The sequence below is a fragment of the Monodon monoceros genome, unplaced genomic scaffold, assembly GCF_005190385.1.
Source record: "Monodon monoceros isolate NGI ecotype Baffin Bay Population unplaced genomic scaffold, NGI_Narwhal_1 Super_Scaffold_2, whole genome shotgun sequence".
Lineage (NCBI taxonomy): Eukaryota > Metazoa > Chordata > Mammalia > Artiodactyla > Monodontidae > Monodon > Monodon monoceros.
This window is the reverse complement of record NW_021703776.1, coordinates 44,639,820-44,662,362: the sequence shown is the minus strand read 5'-3', so window position 1 is coordinate 44,662,362 and position 22,543 is coordinate 44,639,820. Positions and strand designations below refer to the sequence as shown.

General features: G+C 40.2%; 1 protein-coding gene and 1 long non-coding RNA gene across 4 annotated transcripts in view; one reads left to right on the top strand and one right to left on the bottom strand.

The window, feature by feature from the left end:
• The window catches only part of LOC114901562, a 117,883-nt gene extending 104,891 nt beyond the window's left edge, over positions 1-12,992 (bottom strand). The window contains exons 1-2 of the long non-coding RNA XR_003795221.1: positions 12,666-12,992; positions 11,979-12,052 (exon numbers count right to left, since the gene is read on the bottom strand). This is a non-coding gene — a long non-coding RNA (uncharacterized LOC114901562). The remainder of the gene's footprint in view (positions 1-11,978; positions 12,053-12,665) is intronic.
• A 230-nt stretch (positions 12,993-13,222) lies between these two features.
• The window catches only part of C1GALT1 (core 1 synthase, glycoprotein-N-acetylgalactosamine 3-beta-galactosyltransferase 1), a 32,773-nt gene continuing 23,452 nt past the window's right edge, over positions 13,223-22,543 (top strand). Inside the window, exon 1 of one of the 3 annotated variants that reach the window (XM_029234489.1) lies at positions 13,223-13,433. In XM_029234489.1, the coding sequence (XP_029090322.1) occupies positions 13,427-13,433 (7 nt within the window). In that variant the 5' untranslated portion in view covers positions 13,223-13,426. Of the gene's footprint in view, positions 13,434-13,889; positions 13,982-22,543 lie in introns of those variants that run through there. The other 2 variants (XM_029234490.1, XM_029234491.1) reach the window with 2 other exon arrangements.

The following is a 22,543-nucleotide window of genomic DNA, read 5'->3' as shown; positions in this document are numbered from 1 at the left end:
GAATCGTGAGGGTATTATAAAATCACAGCTGAATTCAAAATAGATTATATACTTTTGGAAGTCACACACTGTCTACACAATTTCCTTTTTTATAATGCTTAGCACAGAGCCAGAAAGAGTTAAGAACGTAAATGTTTTTTTTAAAAAATGATAGTAATAGTGACATTCCTTTCTCTACTAGGATTGGCACGTATAAAAATAAGGACTAGAAAATCAAAAGAGCCAGGCCAAATACTGAGAGCAGTGAAAGACCAGAAAACAAAGAAAAAGGAGAGGAGAAAAACAAAATCCCCACCCGCCCCCCCAACCAAACAGAGGAAGAGGAAGAGACGGAGGAGGAAAGAAATAGATTGGAAGAGAAATAGAAATGCAAAGGAGAAGAGGGAGAGAGAAAGAAAAGAAAGTGGTCTGTTCATTGGACTATGGTAGTTTGTTCCTTCCCCTCTAGCCCCCCTCCCCAATAATCTCTTCAAGACAAATGCTCCTTAGAGAAAAAGAAGTTTTACAGACTGAATGAAGGTGCATGAACTTTTAATCTTAGCTTAATTTGATCAAGATGCCTTTGGCAAGTCACTGTTTTACCACCTGAATTTTATTTATCTGCAACATCTAGACCATTAATGTTAGTAAACCAGAAGTCCCCTATCTCTGTGTGAGGTGCATTTCAAAAACTCATTTTAAGTTGATCCAACTTGAAGTATGGATGCATTTTCCTAAAGAAACAATTTTAAAATAGTATCACAACAGTTCATATAAACATACTTAACATATAATGGCAGAAAAGGGAAGAGGCCGTTCAGTCAGCTGGGAGCTTGGTAAGCTGGAGCACAGTCTCTTTTCTCATTTCCTTTCTCATACTCTAGGGAGCTTTGTACTCACTCATGTTAATAAATTGGGGGATGTGTCTGTACTTCAAAGATAAAAACCAACCACACAATAAATGGCCATTTGCACATGAGAAGCAAAACTAGTTAACTTTCCTCATCTTTATTCTATCCTTCAACTCTTTCCTGCCCCACATGGGCATGCTTCTTGCCCATAGAACCTCTCCACATTTTATACAGAGTACAAATTCTGGTCTCCTCACAGAACTAGAGTTCTGGTTCTTCTGAACTCTAGAAGTTTCTTTCTATTCTATTTTTGTATACCATCTTCAATTTCCGTCTAGATCTTTCAGGTTTCAACTATAAAGTGTTATCTTCCTACTTACCAGCCTCCACTTTCCATCCTTAACCCCTACCCCTGTCTTTTCCCCCTATCATTTATATCCTTGACCAAAGTCTAATGTACATGGGAATAAGGAATGTGATCTTGACTGATAATGCTCTTACAGTTGCTTAAACTCTTTAAATTGCCTATATATTATGGCTCATTATTTTTCTTTCAATACTAATTGCTTCTTCTGATTAGTGCTGTGTTTGTATATAGAGGCAGTTCTGCCCAAACAGAAGGAAAGAATTCTGCTTTCCCTCTGTCATCTGCTAACATTGTTCTCAGGGACTGGTTTCTCTGATACAATCCCTGTAGATACTACACATTTTTGGACATGTCCTTGTTTTAGGTTTTGTCACAGGCTGGGTTCCCCAGAGAACAAATTCTGAAACAGAGATCAGAATACATACAGCTTATTAGGGAGTACTTTTGAGATCAATGCCTGTGAAAGGGAAGAGAAAGAAGCAAGACTGGACAGAAGGAGAAACTGAACTATGATGTAGTCTTAACAAAGGCCTTAGTCAACCCCATGGGGAACTCTGATGGTGGAACGGCCCTAGAGAATATTACAGGTTGAGGTTGGGAGGCTGGTTTTTATACCCCTGTGCTAATTAGTCACTGGATGTGGGTGCCCTGAAAGAAGGTGTGGTCTTGAGTTGAGGCAGGTAGCTGCACCAGAGGCAATTCCCTGAGAGGGTTGGCAGCTGAGGGTTGGCTGTTGGCAGCACTCCCAATAGCTGGGGGATAATTCTTTTAGTCCTGAAGGGAGATCAGAGCAATGCATAACTACGTCCACCTCAGGTTTGCTCCCTTTGATCACAAGCACAGTATTGTTTTTATCATTTAATATGTCTGGAGTGAGTCATCATAAAATGCCCCAGAAATGCCCCCACTTGGTGAAGATTAACCTTGCCTGTCAACTTTATTGGGCACTTAGGTATTTCCTATAGACCTGAGACCCTCACTAGAAGGACCAAATGGTGTTTGGGAAGTTGGAACTTAGAGTCAGGCTGGTGTTTTTCTGTAAGCAGGACAAGAAATCACAGTAGTCAGTGAGAGAAGATGACCAGATAACTGAAAGACTGAAGCCAGGTGAGGAAGGAGTGAAGACCCGGTTGCGCCCACTCATCTGTATAAGAGGATGGTGATCCTTCTCTAAGCAGATCTGGGACTAAATAAAGCTCTTTTACAGGCTGGATTTAGCCAAAAGGCTGCAGCTTGTAGATACTTCATTTAAAAGATTAGCATTAAAAACATGAGTCAGGAATCTTGTTGGTTTCATTTGCATTCAGCAGGACAAGATTTCTATCTGTGTGACCTTGGGCAAGATTCTAAAACTCTTTATGTGTCAATATCTTCATCTATTAGATGAATGTAATAATAGTAACTGTCATATACAGTTAGGAGTAGGTGATAGTCCAAGTTCAACACTGAGTAGATTGGCACTTATCAGGTTCAGTAAGCAATTTTTGGAATTGTTATTGTTGTTATATTTATTACCATATTGAGTTAATTGAGTATTTTCTGTCAAGCCACTCTTAGCCTAAATTTTGGAGGCAGAAGAATAAGAAAATATTTCGAGTTGTTAAAATTTTAAAACAATAATCAAGGAAAAAGTTGTATGAAGTTTTCTTGTACTATTTTTGCAACTTTTCTGTAAAGTCTGAAATTATGTCAAAATAAAAATTGAAAACAAAAAGCTTTCTGACTTATTTTGCTGGGATTACTTGGGATGGGAGCAGGCATCTAGGAGACTTGACTATTTTTACGCTGCTTAGTTTTATGTAATTAGACCCCTTTAATATATCCCTTAATTTTTGTGAAAATATCACTCTATTTCAGTCATGTTTTGGGGAAAAGAAAGAGTCTGTGTCCATATTTGGGTCAGAGAGAAAAGGGGAACATCATATTCATGGGGTACAGATGAAATGCAAGCAGGGGAAATTAAAGTGAGAAATCTTCAAGAATTAGGTGAAAATACAGGAAGAAAGAGCCAGAAAGGCATGTACTGCTATATTTTTTTCCTTATTCCCTTCCTGGAGATTTTTCTTTCCTGGGGAAAACTGAATGATATTTATAAGCACCTATTGTGTGCCAGGCACAGTACTAAGTGCTTTCACATGTTATTTGATTTACTCATAACAATCCTGTGGCAAAAAAAACACATTATTGCCATTTTACAATGAGAAAAACTGAGCATCAGAGAGAATAATTAGGTTTCCCAAGACCACATGGTAAGTGAGGGAGCCAAAGAGAGTGCTGCATCGTTTAAGGTCAGATTGGGTTAAAGGTCCATCAGCAAGTGAATGGATACACAAATTGTGGTATATTCTTATAATGGAATACTACTCAGCAATAAAATGAACTATTGATATATGCAATATGGCTTCATTTCAAAGTAATTATGCTGAGTGAAAAAAGCCAGATAAAAAAGAGCACACATTGTACAACTCCGTTTATGTAACTCTAGAAAATGCAAACTAATCCATAGTAACAGAAAGTAGAATAGTGGTTGCTTGGAGATGGGATGGGGCGGGGAGTGAAAGGAGAAAACTTTTGGGGGCAATAGATATGTTCACTATCTCGACTGTGGTGATGGTTTCGTGGGTGTATACGTCTGTCAAAATACCATATTATACATACACCTTATGTATATATAGTTATTTCATGTCACTTATTCCTCAATAAAGCAGTTTTTAAAAACTGGGTTGGAATCCTTGTTATACTACTTACAAGTGCTTAATCTCTAAGATTAGTTTCTTTATCAGTTAATAAGGTTGATAACACCTACTTCAGAGAGTTGACATGAAGATTAAAATAAATCAGTTAGTTAACTGTTTAGCACAGTGCCTAATATAATAGCAAGTAAGTAGCAGACATTATGTGACAAGCCTTAGACTCTGAGTTCTTCCTTCTTAGAGCTTTCTCTACTTTAGTTAGTAATCTTAGTCATTGTTATTTTTATTTATAGCTATAATTCAAACACATCAATCTTACTTCAAAGTCCAAGATATTTCCACTAAACCACACTAAACCATGACAAATTTTATGACCTGAGTTAAGGAATGTCATCACCCAATGGGAGTCTTCTGCATAAAAAGCTGGTTTGTTGTAAAGCCAAGTTTGTCCAAGTTGTGGCTATTGTAGTCTTCAGCTCCAGAATTTCTCTTTAGTTCCTTTTTATAATCCTCTTTATTGATATTCTAATTTTGTCCATACATCCTTTTCCTCATTTCATTTAGTTCTTTGTCCATGTTTTCCATTAGTTCTTTGAGCATATTTAACACAGTTGTTTTAAAATCTCTGTCTAGTAATTCCAATGTCTGGACTTCCTCAGAGATGGTTTCTACCAATTTATTTCATTGCTTGGAAAGAGCCATACTTTCTTGTTTCTTTGTATGCCTTGTGATTTTTTTGATGAAAACTATTTAGTTTCTATTGTAGCATGGTAGCTGGAAGTCAGATTCTCTCCCTCTCACAGGGCTTGCTACTTTTTGGTTGTTGAAGGCTGTAGCAATCAGTTTGTTCAATGTTGTTCCCAAACTACTACTGCAAAGACTGCATTCTTTGTCAATGTGGTCATTAGTCTCTGTTCCTTAGCTTGTGTTCAGCTGGTGTTTTGATAGAAATTTCTTTGAAAGCTAGGAACCTACAAGTCTTGGCAAATTGGCTCTGATCTTCAACTTGCCAGGCTTGCACTGTGCCAAGGGATCAGCCTAAGGAAAAGCTTAGGTTCTTCTCAGGTATTTTCTGAGCATGTGTCTTACCCTGGGTATGTACACGGCTTTCTAAATCCTCACGTATACATAGCTGCTTTTAAATGTCCTAATTTCCCAAAGAAACTCTCCCCAGTTTTTGCCTTAGACAGTCTATTGTATGTTTCAACCATAATCTCTGCCCCAAGTGTCTGAGGATTGTTAATTTGGCTTGAAGTATTTTCAAGCTCTTTCTCCTGAGTTCTGAAATAGGGGAGACAGAGTGGAACACCTAGCATCCGTCCTTTAGGTTGTCCCCATACTAGTCTGCTTGGGCGGCTGTAACAAAATACCACAGCCTGGATAGCTTAGATAACAGAAATTCTCTCTCACAGTTCTGGAGGCTAGAAATTCAAAAATCAAGGTACCTGCCAATTTAGTTTGCCTTCTCACTGTGTCCTCACATGATGGAAAGAAAGAGAGAGAGCGAGTTCTGGTGTCTCTTCTTCTTACAGGGCACTAAATCTATTGAATGAGAGTCTCACCCTTATTGCCTCATTTAACCTTTATCACCTCCTCACAGGCCCCACAGTCACAGTGAGGATTAGTGCTTCAACATATGAATTTTGGGGAACACAATTCAGTACACAGCACCCCCCAACAGATTAGAACAGATTTTACAACAATGTGTGAGCAGGGTCAGCTTTGCTCCCTCCAGAACGGAAACAGTCCCACAGTGGAAACATGGGCTGTTGCCGTTCTAAGATAGCTGCCTTTTTATGACTGCAACAGCTTTATGACCACTGCTGCTTTAAGACTGTTGCCACTTTAAGACTACTGACATTTTATAAGACTGTCCCCATGCAGGGGTAGAGGTAGTGGAAGGACAAGTAAATCACTACAAAATCTTCCTACTTTTTTTTTCACAGCTATTTTGAATTTAATGGGCAGAACACTTCATAAAATAAAGACAGCAGAAAATCAGTTTGATTGGGAAATAGCTGGGCTGATAAACTTTGCCACATAATGTACATTACAGATATCAAAGTTTTTTTCTATTACTTATTAATAAACCAAATTATAAAGTTTTAGGGAATTCCCTGGAGGTCCAGTGGTTAGGACTCTGTGCTGTCACTGCCGAGAGCACAGGTTCAATCCCTGGTTGGGGAACTGGTCACCTCTCTGGAGGCAGCCACTCTTACCAATTTCTTATGTGGCCTTCCAAAGATGAAACCGCACACCTCAGATTGGGACTCTGAACCCAATCACACCTCAGATGGGACTCGAACCCAGTTGCACTCCAGATTGGACTTGAACCCACAATCTCCCAGTTGAAACCACACACCTGGTCTCAGGACTCAATGCAACTCGGATTCTTTAAGTCTCAGCACAGAAGGAATTCAGCGAGGGGCAAAGGGATAAGCAAGAAGTAGGTTTATTAATATCGGACACTTGTGAAGGATATAAGCAGGCAGGCAAGAAGGCTCTGCACTGAGAACAGGCAGGAAACCAGATTTCTTTAGGGAGATACACATGCCACAGACAGAGTGTGGGTCATCTCAGAAGGCGAGAGGCCCTGGGAGAAACAAACTCTACAGAGTGTGGTCGATCTCAAAAGGTGAGAGCAGCCCTTCCTACTATTTTGAAGCGCCTTGATTCAGTGCTCATTTGGTTGCTGTAAACTTTCAACTATTTTCCAGAGTTCTCAAAAATTGATTCTGACTGTTTCTGCTTGTTTTTCCATGTTTCTGTGGGAGAACAAGAGTGGGAAGCTTCCTACTCTGCCATTTTGCTCTTTTTATTCAAAAGACTAAAGCTTTTGCGTTTTTCATAAGTTTTATGTTACTCCTCAGACCAAAGCTTTCAAAATGCTTTTTACTTCTTATAAATGAAAAAAACCATTTAGATCACTCTTAAATGAAGTGATGAAATGTACTCTAAAGAATGGAAAAATTATCCACTCAAACTAACTTAACAATAAAAAGTGTAACTTAATATAAGAATACAGTGGAGGGATTCATGGAACTCAAGAGCAGTCGGGCCATTTGCGGGTGTCATGAAAAGTCTGTGAGAAGCTAAAAAATGATGACACTCTCCCCTTTCTTTCTCTGTTTCTGTGAGATCACCAAAGCTCAAGGTCATTTCTCTTCTCAGATAGTCTGCTTCATTTTTCTCTCTCCCTGTACAATGGGTTCCCCTTATCTTGAGCTCACACGTTTGGGTTACAAGCCCCTGTTTGGGTTACAGTTTCAGTGTTCAATAGAGAGAAACTAAGACCTCTCTTCCAATTCTAAATTCTCAGAGGAGAGAATCTGATTGATTCAGATTCCTTCAAGGATCAAACTCTATCCAATCAAGAAGGGAGAAAGGTCCTAGCATATAAACATGGCTGTAAGGACCAAATCTCTAGATGGGAACTGGAGGAAAAAGGAAGAGGAAGAGGGTGCTTCTCAATGGATGATGGACAGAAACCCAACAAAATATCTACCCCAATCCATTCTTAGATTTAAAAACATTTAAATACAACTTAAAAGAAAGAAGAAAACAATTGTGCCACGTTATGCAGCTAAAATTTGTAAGTCAGTTCTTTACAATCACAGAGGTAACAAACACATTTATAAATAATTTACTGTTTATGGATTTTAAAGCATCACCTACTCCATTTACAACAAATGTTTTCTGCTTTTGTTGAGCCACCAGGGAATATAATTAAGGAATATTCTGAGTCTTATTCCAGGAAACTAGAGGAACACAGGGTAACCCAGGGAGCCCAACCTTCTAAGTTGAGTATTTCTCTGGTTCCTCAGTGCTCACAAGGCAGTCTCTGCTTTCAAGCTAACATGTTGTGAGTCATGCTGAGGCTTCTTCCCTTGAGATTAAAAGTATTTCCAAGACTTTTCTTTTTTCTTTATGTCCCCCTCTGCTCCGTTCTCCACCTTTATCCCCTTCATGTGTCAGTCAATCCAGAAAGTAACACTAGCCTTTCCAACTGTCTCAAAATCTTGGTTGATTTTGTGAAGATGTGCAAGGAACAAAAACTGTCTGGAAAATGCTCTCTGAGGTTCCACAGAATGAAAATACTGTAACCTGGCAGGAATTTTCAATATGAGATGAGAAGCTCCGTTGAAAAGCACACTATCTCCAGAAAAGAAAGCTCTGTCTCTTTTTTTCTACGTTTCTTCTTCCTATTCAAGTGAATAATGGTGGGAGGTAGCCAGGGTCAACTAAAACCACAAATAATCTGATATCTAGAGGAGTCAGTAGTTTCAACTGATTTAGAGTCACACCTGAATAGCAGAAAACAAGAAAGGAAATAGAACAAAACTAGAAGTTTCGATAATTCATCCGTTACATTATCAAGACTTGAATCTTACACTGAAGCTCTGTCTTACTCATCCTCATATGTTTACCTCTGGAGTTAGTCACACCGCCAAACTGTGCATTGTCTCTAATTGCATAATCTTTACCTCTGATGTTCCATTATATAAAGCCTTCCCTTTCGTGCCCAAGTCTTCCTCTCTGAAAGAGAAAGACATGTATTCTACCATTTATTTTCTTGCTCTTGGGTATAATTTTGCTCTAGAATAAATGCTTACATTCAGACCAAATTATTGGTTAAATGTATGTTTATTACTAAGTATGTTTAACTACCACTGTTACCATAAAGAGGGGCACACACCCAACCATCCATAAAGAGGGGCACACACCCAACCATCCATAAAGAGGGGCACACACCCAACCATAATTACAAATTAAGTCCTGAAAAGAGAAAGGAGCCAGTCATAATTATGTATTCTTTTTAAAGTGCAATCATATTTCAACAGGCTAATAAAATTAGCTCTGACATATAATAACTTACCATCCTTCCATACTCTTAAATCCTAACTGCTTACTGTGAATGATGATAATATTTTACAAAGGTACACAGTAAAATCGGTTATTAGTTATCACTTCTTGAAAGAAAAATCAATGTTATACACACCTAAAATATTTAATACTCAATTGCTTAAAAATAAAAAAGGACAGGGCTTCCCTGGTGGCACAGTGGTTAAGAATCCACCTGCCAATGCAGGGGATACAGGTTCGAGCCCTGGTCTGGGAAGATCCCACATGCCGTGGAGCAACTAAGCCCATGCACCACAACTACTGAGCCTGCGCTCTAGAGCCCGCAAGCCACAACTACTGAGCCTACATGCCACAACTACTGAAGCCCACGTGCCTAGAGCCCGTGCTCCGCAACAAGAGAAGCCACTGCAATGAGAAGCCCACGCACCGCAAGGAAGAGTAGCCCCTGCTCATCGCAACTAGAGAAATCCCGCACGCAGCAATGAAGACCCAACGCAACCAAAAATAAACTAATTAAAAATAAAAAGTAGGATAGACATTACAAACCTAATGTAATTAAAAGAATGATACTGTCACATATAATCACATTGACTACCTTTTGAGGCCAGTCAGGATTATTTCCCCCAATTTATGTATAGTGAAATTGAGATTTAGAAGGCTTAGGTGACTTGCTACTCAGCTAATCACTGATAAAACTGGGAGCAGTATTCATGTCTCAAGGGTTCCATTGCTTTGTTCACTACATGTTTCTTCCAGGATTGTCAATGTTCAGATCTCAGTAAGATTCATAATTGATCTCCCTATGATCATGTCAGAAAAACCTTACGTAACACAGGTGTCAGGGATCAAAAATAATACCAGCATTGTATGTTACCCTTTAAGTGAAAAAGATATATTGATTCAACTGTTTACTCATTCAAGCAACAAATAATACGTACAAATGTGTCAGGCATTGTTCTAGGTAGGCTCTGTTAGACCCAGCTATAGTCATTACCTTTGCTGCACAACAAATTATCCCAAAACTTAGTGGCTTGAAACAACAAACATTTATTATTGTACAGTTTCTGAGGGCCTGGAATTTGGGAGTGGCTTAGTTGAGTGGTTCTGGCTCACAAACTCTCTTTGGGTACAATAAAGATACTGACAAGGGATGCAGTCATCTGAAGGCTTGACTAGGGCTGGAGGATCTGCTTCCAAATTCACTCACATGGCTGTTTCCAGGAGTCCTCAGTTCCTAACTGGCTGAAGCCTTAATTATTCATAACATGGGTCACTCTATAAGTTGCTGAGTGTCCTTATGACATAACTACCTTTCCCCAGCGAGCAATCCCAGAGAGACAGCAAGAAGAAAGCTGGCATATGTTTTATAGTCTCCTCTAAGAAGTCACTCTACAGCATTTCTATATTCTCTTCACAAGAACAAGTCACTAAGTACAGTACAAACATTAGGTGAGGGGAATTAAGCTTCACTTTTGAAAGAAGTATGAAAGAACCTGTGAACATATTTGAAAACTACTAAACCAGTAAATATAATTTAATTTATAGAATTTAATCTAATTATTACAAAAAGATTTGTTAATCTAATCGTAATATTTGGGTATTTAAAGGAAAACTAAGCTTATTAGAGAGTGTTTTTTTGCCGTTGCTTGTTTCCATTTTGTGCCCCCATTTTCATCCTACCCTGTCTATTAAAAAATTCTACATGTAGTGCTAAATAAATAATGACTTTTCCTATCTTTTTATGTCAGTTAGGACTTTCATTCAGTGCTTATAACGGAAAACCCAAACAACAAGACCTTAAAGAGGAGGAATTTATTTTCCCTCACATAACAACAAATCCAGAAGTGGGCAGTCTAGAGCTGGGTAAGCTTACCCTCCAAAGCAATCATGAACCCAGGCCCCTCTGGCTTCCTATGCTATTATCTTGTTCTTGCGGTTGAAATAAGGCTGCTCCACCTCTAGCATCATGTCACTGTTCCAGGTAAGATAAAGGACAGGTATAGGTCCAATGGCTAACAGGAAATTTCTTCCATAAAACTTTGAGCCTCTCCTAGCAACATCTACTTTCATTTTGCTGACAGGTCACATGGCTAAACCATGGCTTATTAGAGACTGAGGAAGTAAATATTTTTAACTGGACACACTGTCACCCTGAAAAAAATTAGAGTTCTGCTAGTAAGAAAGAAAGGGTTTAATCAACTATCAGTGTCTATCACCCTGCTCCAAGGAGCCTTGACACACATTATTCTGCTCCAAGGAGCTTTGACATACATTACTGAAACGCCACACCAGACAGACAAACATACTGTCCAAGGTTTATCTGTGTTTCAAATGGGAGAATCTGGTCATTTTGAGTCTCACAAATAAATTATATTCAAAGTAATCACACTTTCTTTTTTCTAGTTGATAATGAAGAAAAATTGGCTGACATGAATGTCATTTCCAGGAATTTATTCAAGGTGACAGCTGCACAGTTGTGCAAAGGTACATGCATTAAGAAGCTCATCACAGAGTTGTTTAAAATAGTAAACATTTGGAAAAAAAACAGAAATGAATCAATAGAATACTGGTTAGATAAATGATAGTACATCCACTTAATGGACATTATGCAACTTTTAAAAATGCTGTTATTCATGATATATTGTTCAGTGAGAAAAGAACTGTGTACATAATGAAATACAATGAAATACATTGTATTTATATATCTTTATGTATTTTTTATTCTTAGAGATGTCTGGAGGAGTATAACATGAACTTTTAAAAATGGTTACCTCTGAATTATGGGATTTGGAAAAATTTTTTTTATTTGAATAAGTATGTATTGTTTTCATGAAAATAACAGCTATTTTCAAAAATACCCAGAAGGGTAGGAGGGGCTGATTTGATCTGGTGTTGTCCGTATCAACATACCTTCTTGCCACTAAGAAAATTATCTTAGACATGCTGTATCTGAGCTTATCCTTGGAAGGATTTCTTATCTTTGCTCATTGGAAAAATATTATTCCTTGTTCATTATAAATATTAATAAAATTAAAATAAGAATCCTGAGGTATTTTGTTTCATTTTGCTTTCTAGTTGGAACACTTTGACCTCTGAAGGGTCTCTTTTCTCTGTTTCACAGTGGCTGTGGAAGGAAAGGGGGTGAGGCTGGGAAAGAAAGAAAATGATGGAGGTAAGGATCCAAGAGAGAAGTCTGGAGGCATGGGCCCAGGAAACAGCACTAACCTGGACATCAGATACTTGCACTTCTCTTCCAGAACGGGTTTCTCAGTTTATCTTTCTGACCTCAGCTTTCTCATCTGAAAAAATGAGAGGTTTGGATAAGAATCTAGATGTTTTAAAACTCTTTTGGAAGATTCTTTCGGATTTATTAATCGCATATACTGCTAAACTACACTAAAGCTGAATGTAAACAAATTAAAGGGGGGTGGACAACAACAATACCTTACTAACGTTATTATTTCTCCCGGACATGTTAAGTAACTTGCCAAGGTTACACAGCTGATAGGTGGAGGAAACCAAGATTCCAGCCCAGAGGACAAGGCACTAAAGAACTGCTGAGGAGGGCATTTAAAGGAAGCAGGGTAGCTTTCTCACCCTCAGGCTAGGCCTTGTAAACGACTGTTAACACCAATAAAGTCAAGACCTTACCCCACATCCTGACTGCTGTGGGGTTGCCTCAATCGCTCCAGGACTCCTCGCTCTAATCCAAAAACAGTTTTCTGATACAAAGTCCCTTTGCCAACTAAAGCGGGGGGTGGGGTGGGGGTGAGGTTTTGCAAGGACCCGAGGAAGCTCTTCCGGCCATTGCCTGACAGCAGTGAAGTAATGACAGAACCAAAGACCACGTGTGCCTTCAGGAGGCTTTGTGGTATCACTAATTGGGTTTTCAGCCCCTGCGGGTTCACATACCTGGTTATGCAACAACAGTTCGCGTACCTATCTTGCCGTATTTCCTTTCATTAAGGCCAGAGAGATACTGAGTAAAGAGAGTCGGGAGGGGGGCATAACAGGCGTAAAAAGAACTGTTTAAGAGCAGGCTAGAGGCCATAAGACTCCTGCAGGGTAAGAGTCTGTCCCTCAGACAAAGGTCCCTCAGGTATCCGCAGTCTCGGTCCCTGATGTCTCACTGCTTTTAACTCCTCTCAAGGTCCGCAAGCTAACGCAAAACCCTAGAGCAAGATCAGGAAGCCGGAGGCCGCCAGCGAGGAGCCGCAAGAGAGCTGCGACTATCGCTCAGAGAAGACCCGACTTCCCAGACCCCTTCGCACAAGGGCGGGGCGTGCTCTCGACTGCCAATGCCCGCGCCCACACGTCGTCGTAGCCCCGCCCCACCCTGCCCCCTCTCGCTCCTCCCTTCCCTGGGGCTGGTGCGGCGGCTGCGACGTCAGCGCTAGGAGAGCCCTGGGTGGCGGCTGCGCTGTCCGCGGGCCGCGGCCTGGACGCGCTGCGGGGAGGGGCGGAGCGAACGGGCGGGAGCGCGCGCTGGGCCCGCCTCGGCTGCTGCCGCCGCCGCAGCCGCCACCGCTGCCGGGGAATAATCTGGGCGGCAGCGGGCGGCCCCGGCTAGCAGCCACGAGCCACTTCTGCGGCTGCCGAGAAGAGCGAGGGTCGCCGGGCTCGTGTCGTCCCCCTCTCTGCCCCCCCGGAGGGGCGAGAGGGAGCCGAGGCTGATGTCAGGTACGCCGGCGGAGGCGCCCTCAGACTGTGGGTCCAATGTCTCGGTTCCCCTCGCCCTCCCCCTCTCGGAGCGTGAGTGTGTGAGTGGGGGAGCGTGGAGGGTGGAACCCCACCCTCGGCGCCGCCAAACAGGTGTCTCGGAGTCGTCGCCGGGGCTGGGGACGTGCGGGTTCCTGAGGGAGGCGCGGGGCACTTCCTGCTCCCGGCATCTCTGCGAACTGCCATTGGGGCCGCCTGCCCACCGGGCCGCTATTTTGTTGACATGTAGGGTCGTGGGTCCTTCCCTTTTACCCTCTCGTGCCCCTCGCCTCCTCGCGCGTCGCCTGCCGTCGGGTCGCGACGGTGAGACACGGGCTGCGCTCCGGACCGCGCGGCTTGAGCACTTAGCGGTCGTGCCCCGCTGGGCCCTCTCCCTGCGGACCTGCGGGCGTTCAGGTGTGGACATCTTCCAGGAGAGCAGCCGGGCTGCCGCGCCGCCCCAGCGCCCAGCGAGCGGGCGCCTTCCGCAAGTGCCGGGGGACTTCCTCAGGGCTCTCTTGGACCAGCAGGTTTGTCTGTGGCCGATTTGTTCTTTTAAATTTCCCTGCCTCTAGTGAGGCAGGTGTGTTTGGGCACTAGCTGCGTGGAGGACGAGGAAAGTGTGATGGGATTCGTAGGTGCTGACAAATTGGCTTTACAGCTCTGAATTTGGAATTGTATACGCAAAAAAATGAACGAAATTTAGGGGTGGGGATTTATTCTTGCCCAGCTCTTACCCTCTCCCTTTATTATTATTGTCAAATGACAAAACATCACAAGCTTTGGAAAAGTTGACTAGATTTATAATCTAGTTCTCTCAATTCCTTATAGTTATTGTGGTATATCCTTTTAAAGCATTTCAGGTTGAAAACTATTATCCTAACCATGAGTTGGTTTCCTTATGATTTTAAAAGTTAATTATAAAGTTAGAACTTTAATGCAATAGAGTAATTAGGCCAATGTGTAACGAACAGAAATATGTTCATTTACCGAAAACTGGGCAGTGATAGCTCTGCCTGGGTGCCAGGAAAAGGTGTCGTGCATAATTTCAAGTTGTTTAATTCTGTTGTTGGTTTAGACAGTGGGAATCTGAGGTTTTAGGAGGTAAAACTAACTTTTTGCAACTTTCCACACTTTTATCAGATAAATGTCACTTGATGCTGTGTGTTCTAACTATTGTGTATAGTAATCATACTTATTTTATTTTCTGCCAGCTGTAGTGTATACTAATGTACAGTTTAATTGAGTGTAAAGTTTCAAGTTACCAAACAGTTAACTCTTTTTACCATATGTTAAGTAAAACAGTGATTTAGTAAGGAAAGTATGACTCACTTAAAATTCTTCACAGGAAAAGAGCATGGTATTTTAGTACTAGTGGAGAACAATTAGATGTCTCTCTTAAATTTGCTTGGAGTTTGTGTTTTTCTGATCTTTTTAGTTAGGGTTCAGCATTTTAAAAATATTTTGTGGTTACTACCCATTTAAAGATAGGTATTTTTCTTAAATATGGTTTTTTTGGGGTATAGATTATACTAGTCTATATTCCTGAGTAAATTCAGTATCCAGGAATTATTAGAATTTTATCACAAAGTCATTTAGGAGTACATATCAATTAATGATCACCTAGTCATAGAAATAGAAAAGTGTGTCATTTAGGTATATGCTATATACTATTTGTATATTGACTTGTGCTCACTAAGATAAAAATTGCATTATACAGCTTACTTTATAAACCATGGTAATTTAAAGTAGAGTTTCTGTGTGAAGAAATCATTGATTGGAATTCTTGTGACAGTGCACCTGTAAACAAACAGTAAATGGAAAATGGACAACTTGATGCTGAAATTTCATTCAGATTCACTTAAAATTTTAAGCTTCCCAGTACAACCATGTTACTTTTAGAAGATTTGTTGAGATTTGAGTAAAGAGGCTAGTGTACAAACCACAGCAAGGTGGAAAGAATATGGCAAAATTCTTTTACCCAAACCTAAGTGGGATTAAGGTCATTCTTTTAGAATAAGGGGGAAAAAATGGAGAATTGTTCCATAAGAGAGAAGTTAGCATTTTATTTTGAAGTCTAAATGTGTATCGAATGTGTATTTAAATTTTCAGTTTATAACTAATTCAGATGGGAAATACATGCCAAATCTATAATATGTGAAAATAAGTAGTGTCCCTTGAAGAAAAAAATAAAAAGAAGCTGTTGTATGTGAAATAGGGTAGCCCATAGGAAGGTAGGAGAAACCAAAAAGAAAATCTGAGTACATTATCTAGAACCTGTAGTGTGAGCTGCCTTGCACATTGAAGGGACACATGGAGGGCAGAGAGAGGCGGCATTAAATTGGGGAGATTCTGAACAGGAAGTCTGATTAGTTCACAATGAAAACTATATATTAAAACAAATTGGTGCAAGTTGGATAATAGGGAGACTTGAAATTATACAGCTTGGTGTAGTCATTTGCATTTTTGCTCATTGTGTTAGTTTCCTAGGACTGCTATAACAAAATACAGCAAACTGAGTGATTTAAAACAACGGAAATTTATTGTTTCACAGTTTTGGAGGTTGGAAGTCTGAAACCAAGATGTTGACAGGGCCATGCTCTACCTTCTAGGGAAGAATCTGTTCCGTGCCTCTTAGCTTCATGTGTCACTGGCGTTCCTTGGTTTAAAGTTATATCACACCAGTCTCTGCCTCTGTTGTCACATGGCATTCTCCCTGTGTGTCTCTGTCTTAGTATGGTGTTCTCCCCTTTTTGTAAGCACGTCAGTCATATTGAATTAGGGGCCACCCTGCTGACCTAATCTTAATTTGATTACCTCTCCAAATGCCTTATTTCCAAATACGATCACATCCATAGCTCCTGGGATTAGGACTTCAACCCCAGTCTTTTTGGGAGACACAGTTTAACTCATTACAGTCATGTAATTTATCTTTTACAGTATTCAGTAAAATTTTAGCACCATATAGCAGACCAAATCAGAGGGTGCCTTGGGAACAGAGTAAATTCATTTACCTATCTCACTGCCTACCATGTGCCAGGTCATAGAGGTAAAGCAGTGAATAGGTGAACAAAAATCTCTGTTCTCATGGAGCTTACATTCTAAAACATTGGTTCTTAAAATGTGGTCCCTGGAACCTCAGCATCATCTGGGAACTTGTCAGGAATGCAAATTTTCAGGCTCTATTCCCCAGACTTCTTGATTCGGAAACTCTTTTAACAAGCCTTTCAGGTGATTCTGATGTACACTCAGGTTTGAGAACCACTGATCAAGATGGAGAAAAGAGACAATAGACAAGATGAGTAAGTAAAATATGTAATATATTAGATGTTAATAGGTGCTGTGAGTAGGAATAGGGTGGCCAGGGAAGACCCCCTGAGAAGTAAAGACCTGAAGGAGTTGGGGAGTGAGCCATGTGAGTATCTGGGTGAGTTGTGTTCCCAACAGAGAACAGCAAGTGTAAGGACCCTCATGTGTTTGAAGAACAGCAAAGAGTCCAAAGTTAGAACACAGCAAGGGAACAGATAGTAATAGGTTCAGTTTTTGAAGTTGCTGTTTGTTCCTTTTTGACCTACAAAAACCAAATACTAGAAGGAGAGATCAGCAAGAGAGGAGTGTGGAGGGTAGGATTGCATACTGTGTGAGGTTCATCTTAAGGTTTTGGTTATGTCTCTGAGTGACATTGGGAAGACACTGGAGGGTTTTGAGCAAATGAGTGGCATGATCTGATTTAACTTTTAAAACGACTGGTAAAAATGGATTGAAGAAGCCAAGGATGAAGAAAGGGAAAAGTTGATTAGGAGGCTGTTGCAGTAGTTGGGAGAGAAAAAGTGGGAGAGTAAGAGGAAGGGGGAAAGGTGGCTTGGATTAGGGTGGTAGCAGTGGAAAGGTTAGAAGAGGTACGAAATTTAAAACACACAGGATTGTAGTGAAAAGTAAGCTTTTTTCTTCCTTCTCTAGTTACTTCAGTCACCCAGTTGCGATTGTAAGGATACACTAGTATATAATCTACATATATTTTATGCATTCATTTGGCAGTGTCTGAAGACATTTTGGGTCACAACTAGGGGGAGTGTTACTGGCATCTAGTGAGTAGAGGCCAGGGATGCTGCTAAACATCTCACAGTGAACAGGACAGCCTCCAAACAGAGAATTATCCAGCTCATGATATCATTTATGCCATGGTTAAGAAACACTGGCTTAATGGGATTTACAGAGGTTGGGGTATGGACGGTGGAAGGAAGGGGATGTTGTATAGACAGAAAAGACAGTAAGAGTAGAGCAACTCACTGCATTGAGATATTTGTTGAACTGTAAATAGTTCAGAATTGCTGAAGCATAAATTATAATGGAGGGAGAGACAGAGGGGGGGCATACCATACCTGTAAGGTAATGTAATTCTTTGAAAACAAAGTTATAGGGCTTCCCTGGTGGCGCAGTGGTTGAGAGTCCTCCTGCCGATGCAGGGGACACGGGTTCGTGCCCCGGTCCGGGAGGATCCCACGTGCTGCGGAGCGGCTGGGCCCGTGAGCCATGGCCGCTGAGCCTGTGCGTCCAGAGCCTGTGCTCCGCAGCGGGAGAGGCCGCAGCAGTGAGAGGCCCGCGTACCACACACACACACAAAAAGTTATAAAACAGGAAAACTAATACATTATTAATTCTGTGTTAAATATCACTCACCTTATGCCTATGTAAGGATAGGCTAGTATCATATGTATTTTATGTATTCATGACATACCTTTTTATTAATTTTTTCAATATTTCTAACCTACATGGTTCATCTATGAGTTTTTTTCAAATTGTCACAAATCTCAAAAAAGTTTTCCAGTATATTTATTGAAAAATATCTGCATATAAGTGAACCTGGGCAGTTCAAACCCATGTTGTTCAAGGGTCAACTGTAGTTACCTTTGGTGAGAACCTGGGGTAGAGATGGGCATGAAAACATACTCTTTGTGTGTGTGTGTGTGTGTGTGTGTGCGTATATGTATACATATACGTGTGTGTGTGTGTGTGTGTATATATATATGTATACATATTTAATCTACGGTTTCAGTTAGGGTTTGTTTGTTCCTTACATTTCTCATTTAAAAAGTAGCCACTACACCTTATTAACAAAAAGTCATAACCTGCCAAATGTGCAAAGATTTTCCTTATTAGTTCATATAGATCATTGTTTTTAACATCTATAGCATATTCTGTGGTATGGATGTACCATATTTTTTTTTTAACTTGTTCCTCATTAACAGACATCTGTGGCAATGGCTGCCATGAACATCTTTGCACAGTTCTGTGTTTGTGTCCATAAGAGAAATTTCTGATCATGAAATGATGGGTCAAGGCATACTTGAAAAATTTTAAAGATGTTGCCAAACTGCCCTTCCAAAAGACAGTAAATATGTACATTCTGAGAAACAACGAATGAGCGCCAGTTTTCTCTCATATCTAAGTCAGTACTGGCTGTTACTGAACTTAACGTTTTTTGCCGCTGTGATAGGTTAAAAATAGTATCTCTGGGCTTCCCTGGTGGCGCAGTGGTTAAGAATCCGCCTGCCAATGCAGAGAACAAGGGTTCGAGCCCTGGTCTGGGAGGATCCCACATGCCACGGAGCAACTAAGCCCATGTGCCACAGCTGCTGAGCCTGCGCTCTGGAGCCCGCGAGCCACAACTACGGAGCCCGTGTGCCACAACTACTGAAGCCCGCGCACCTAGAGCCCGTGCTCCACAACAGGAGAAGCCACTGCAATGAGAACCTGCGCACCGCAAGGAAGAGTAGCCCCCACTCTCCGCAACCAGAGGAAGCCCGCATACAGCAACGAAGACCCAACGCAGCCAAAAATAAAAAAATAAATAAATTAAAAATAAAATTAAAAAAAAATAGTATCTCTGCATTTGAGGTTTACATTTCTGTAATATGAGTGAAATGTGAACATTCTTGACCATTTTTTTTCTTTTCCTTCAAATCCTTTATTTTCTTTAACTGTTTTTATATTAGGTTGGCCTTTTCTCTTTTTCTTTATGATACTTTTTGTTATTTTTTGCTGTACAGATTTTTTTTAACATTTTATACAGAAACATACCTTTGAACCAGCAATTTCACTGCCAGAAATTTATTTAATGCATAACCTCATACAGTTTTACTATAGTTATACCTTTTGAGTTTTGAAAAGATCTCAGTTCATGATGTAAAGATGTAAAGAGATGTTTTCTTCTAGTTTTTTTTTTAATTTCATTTTTTTAAAATATTGAAATCTTAGAAACATTTGGAATTTTAAAGAGAAAGGTAGGGATCCAGATGGTTGCTTTTTATCTTTTTCCCAGAAGGTTATTTCAATATCATTTCTTGAATAAGCCATTTTTTTCTTGATTTGAAATGCTATGTGTATTATGTATTAAATTTCCATATGTACTTTTTTTTTTTTTAAACAGACTATTTCGATCTGATGAAGACCACCAGGGATATACATCTTTAGGCTAACAAAGTTAAGTTAATTAACTTGCTGCTGTGAGGGAGATCACACACCAGAGGAACTGCCAGAGGGGACAGGGTTATTATAGGATTCTGGAGAAGGGTGGAGTTTAGACAGAATTTAAATGAAACAACATTTGATAGGTTTAAAGTACAGCAAGACTGTGAATCGGGTTAATTAACATCAGGCCTGGGCTGAGAAGTAGACTTAAGTGTCCTGTTTCCTTGAAGACTACAAAGTTAAGATAAATGTGGAATGTTGTGTCTGGGAAACACTTATCTGAAGCTCTGGGTTGGAAATTGAAGCTGTTTCTGATTAGCGATTCATCATACATGTCAGAGTGGGGTGTTCCAGTCTCACTGATACACTTTCAAATAATTCTAACAGTCTGGTTGTAGAGAAAAAAAAAAGTTTCTCAGCAATATATCTTTAGTATGAATTAATAAAAGTGTTTAAAAAAATTTTTTCCGATTCACAGGTACACTGATATGCCTGTTCAGCCTGAATATCAAATTGTTTTAATTACTATAGCACGTTTTACTCACATGTTTATTTTTCCAAACAACATTTACCATAATTTTTACCACATTATTTAATTTTTAAAAATTGTATATCTTAAGTAGGTCTGCCTAGGCTTAGTCCACCCCTACACCCCTTTCAGGAATTTCCCAGGTATACGCTCTTGTTTATTTTTTCAAACTTTTTAGTTACATTTTACCAAGTTACTTATTTTAGTTGGGATGACATTTTATATAGATAGATACATATAGATTAATTTGGAGCAAATCTACATCTTTATCATTGATTTTTTTTCCAATTTTTATATTGTAAAATACACAAAATATACCATCTTAACGATTTTTAAGTGTACAGTTCAGTGGTATTAAGTACGTTTATATTGTGCAGTCATGACCACCATCTTCCTCCAGAATTCTTCTCATCTTGTAAAGCTGAAACTCTACACCCATTAAATAATAACTCCCCATTCCCCTCTCCCTCTAGTCCCAGGAAATCATAAATCACTTTATGACTTTAGCTAAATATCTCATATAAGTGAAATTACAGTAAGTCCCCTACATACGAACCATCAAGTTTCGAACTTTCAAAGATGCAAACGTGTTTGCACGTCCAATCACATAATGTATGTTCACGTGTCTGGCGTACATTGTTACATGCATGCATCCTCTACAAGTGGTTGTACTTCTGTGTACTTTACAGTACTGTATAGAGTACCATAGTACAGTATCTTTATTTCAAGCCCAGGATGTCCAGAAGCAAGAGTAAAAGCAGTGGTGATGTAGCTGGTACTGCTAAGAAGCACCAAGCAATAATGATGGAACTTGCTGTGCAACACAAGGTGCTTACTAATGAAGACCTGATGGAATTGGAGGCCCAGAGAAAAGATGAAGTGAGACAAGGGGAAGAAGTAACTGAAGAACCGAAGAGACTCACTATGCAGGAAATGGCAAGGGGATTTTCTGTATTTGAGGAGGCACTGTTAGTTTTTGAGGCACAGGACCCGAACGTAGAACGGTACACGAAGGTTGCAGCAGCTGTTCAGAATGCAGTCCAGTGCTACCGTGTCATATATGACAAGAAAAAAAGAACCACTACCCAGACATCACTGGATCCGTTTTATCAAGAGGGTAGACAGAATTGAATCCAGCAAGGAGCCAGAACCCGGGCCATCAGCGTCAGGCGTGAGTGAAATTGCAGCTTGCCCTCCATCTCCTGTTGCTGACGATCCTTCAGCTCTACTATCTCCCACCTCCTCTCCCTCCTCCAGTCAGTAGCTCTTCTTGCTTGTTCACTCGATGCCAGCCCCTGTATGCCAGCTGTTGTACTGTACTACTGTACTTTTCAAGGTACTGTACCAGAAGATTAAAAATGTTTATTTTGTGTGTGTGTTTGTTTTTTATGTATTATTTGTGTGAAAAGTATTATAAACCTATTACAGTACAGTACTATATAACCAATTGTGTTACCTAGGCTAACTTTGTTGAACTTACAAACAAATTGGACTTATGAACGAGCTCTCGGAACGGAACTCGTTCATATGTAGGGGACTTACTGTATATAGTACTTGTGTTTTTGTGACTGGCTTATTTCACTTAGCATAATGTGCTCAAGGTTCATCCATGTTGTCGCATATGTTAAATTTTCCTTACTTTTAAAGGCTGAATAATATTCCATCTTGTATATAACACATTTTGCATATTCATCAATCATTGATGAACACTTGGGTTGCTTCCACATTTTAGCTATTGTGAGCAATGTTCCTATACGAATGGGTGTACAGATATCTCTTTGAGACCCTGCTTTCAATTCTTTTGGCTATCTACCCAGAAGTGGAATTGCTGGATCATGTGGTAATTCTATTTTTAATTTTTTTGTGGAATTGCCATGCTGTTTTCCACCGTTGCTGTACTATTTTACATTCCCACTAGAAGTGCACAAGTGTTTCCATTTCTCCACATCCTCACCAACACTTGTTTTCTGGGGTTCTTTTTGTTTTGTTTTTTTGTTTGTTTTTTGCGGTACGCGGGCCTCTCACTGCTGTGGCTTCTCCCATGGCAGAGCACAGGCTCTGGACACGCAGGCTCAGCGGCCATGGCTCATGG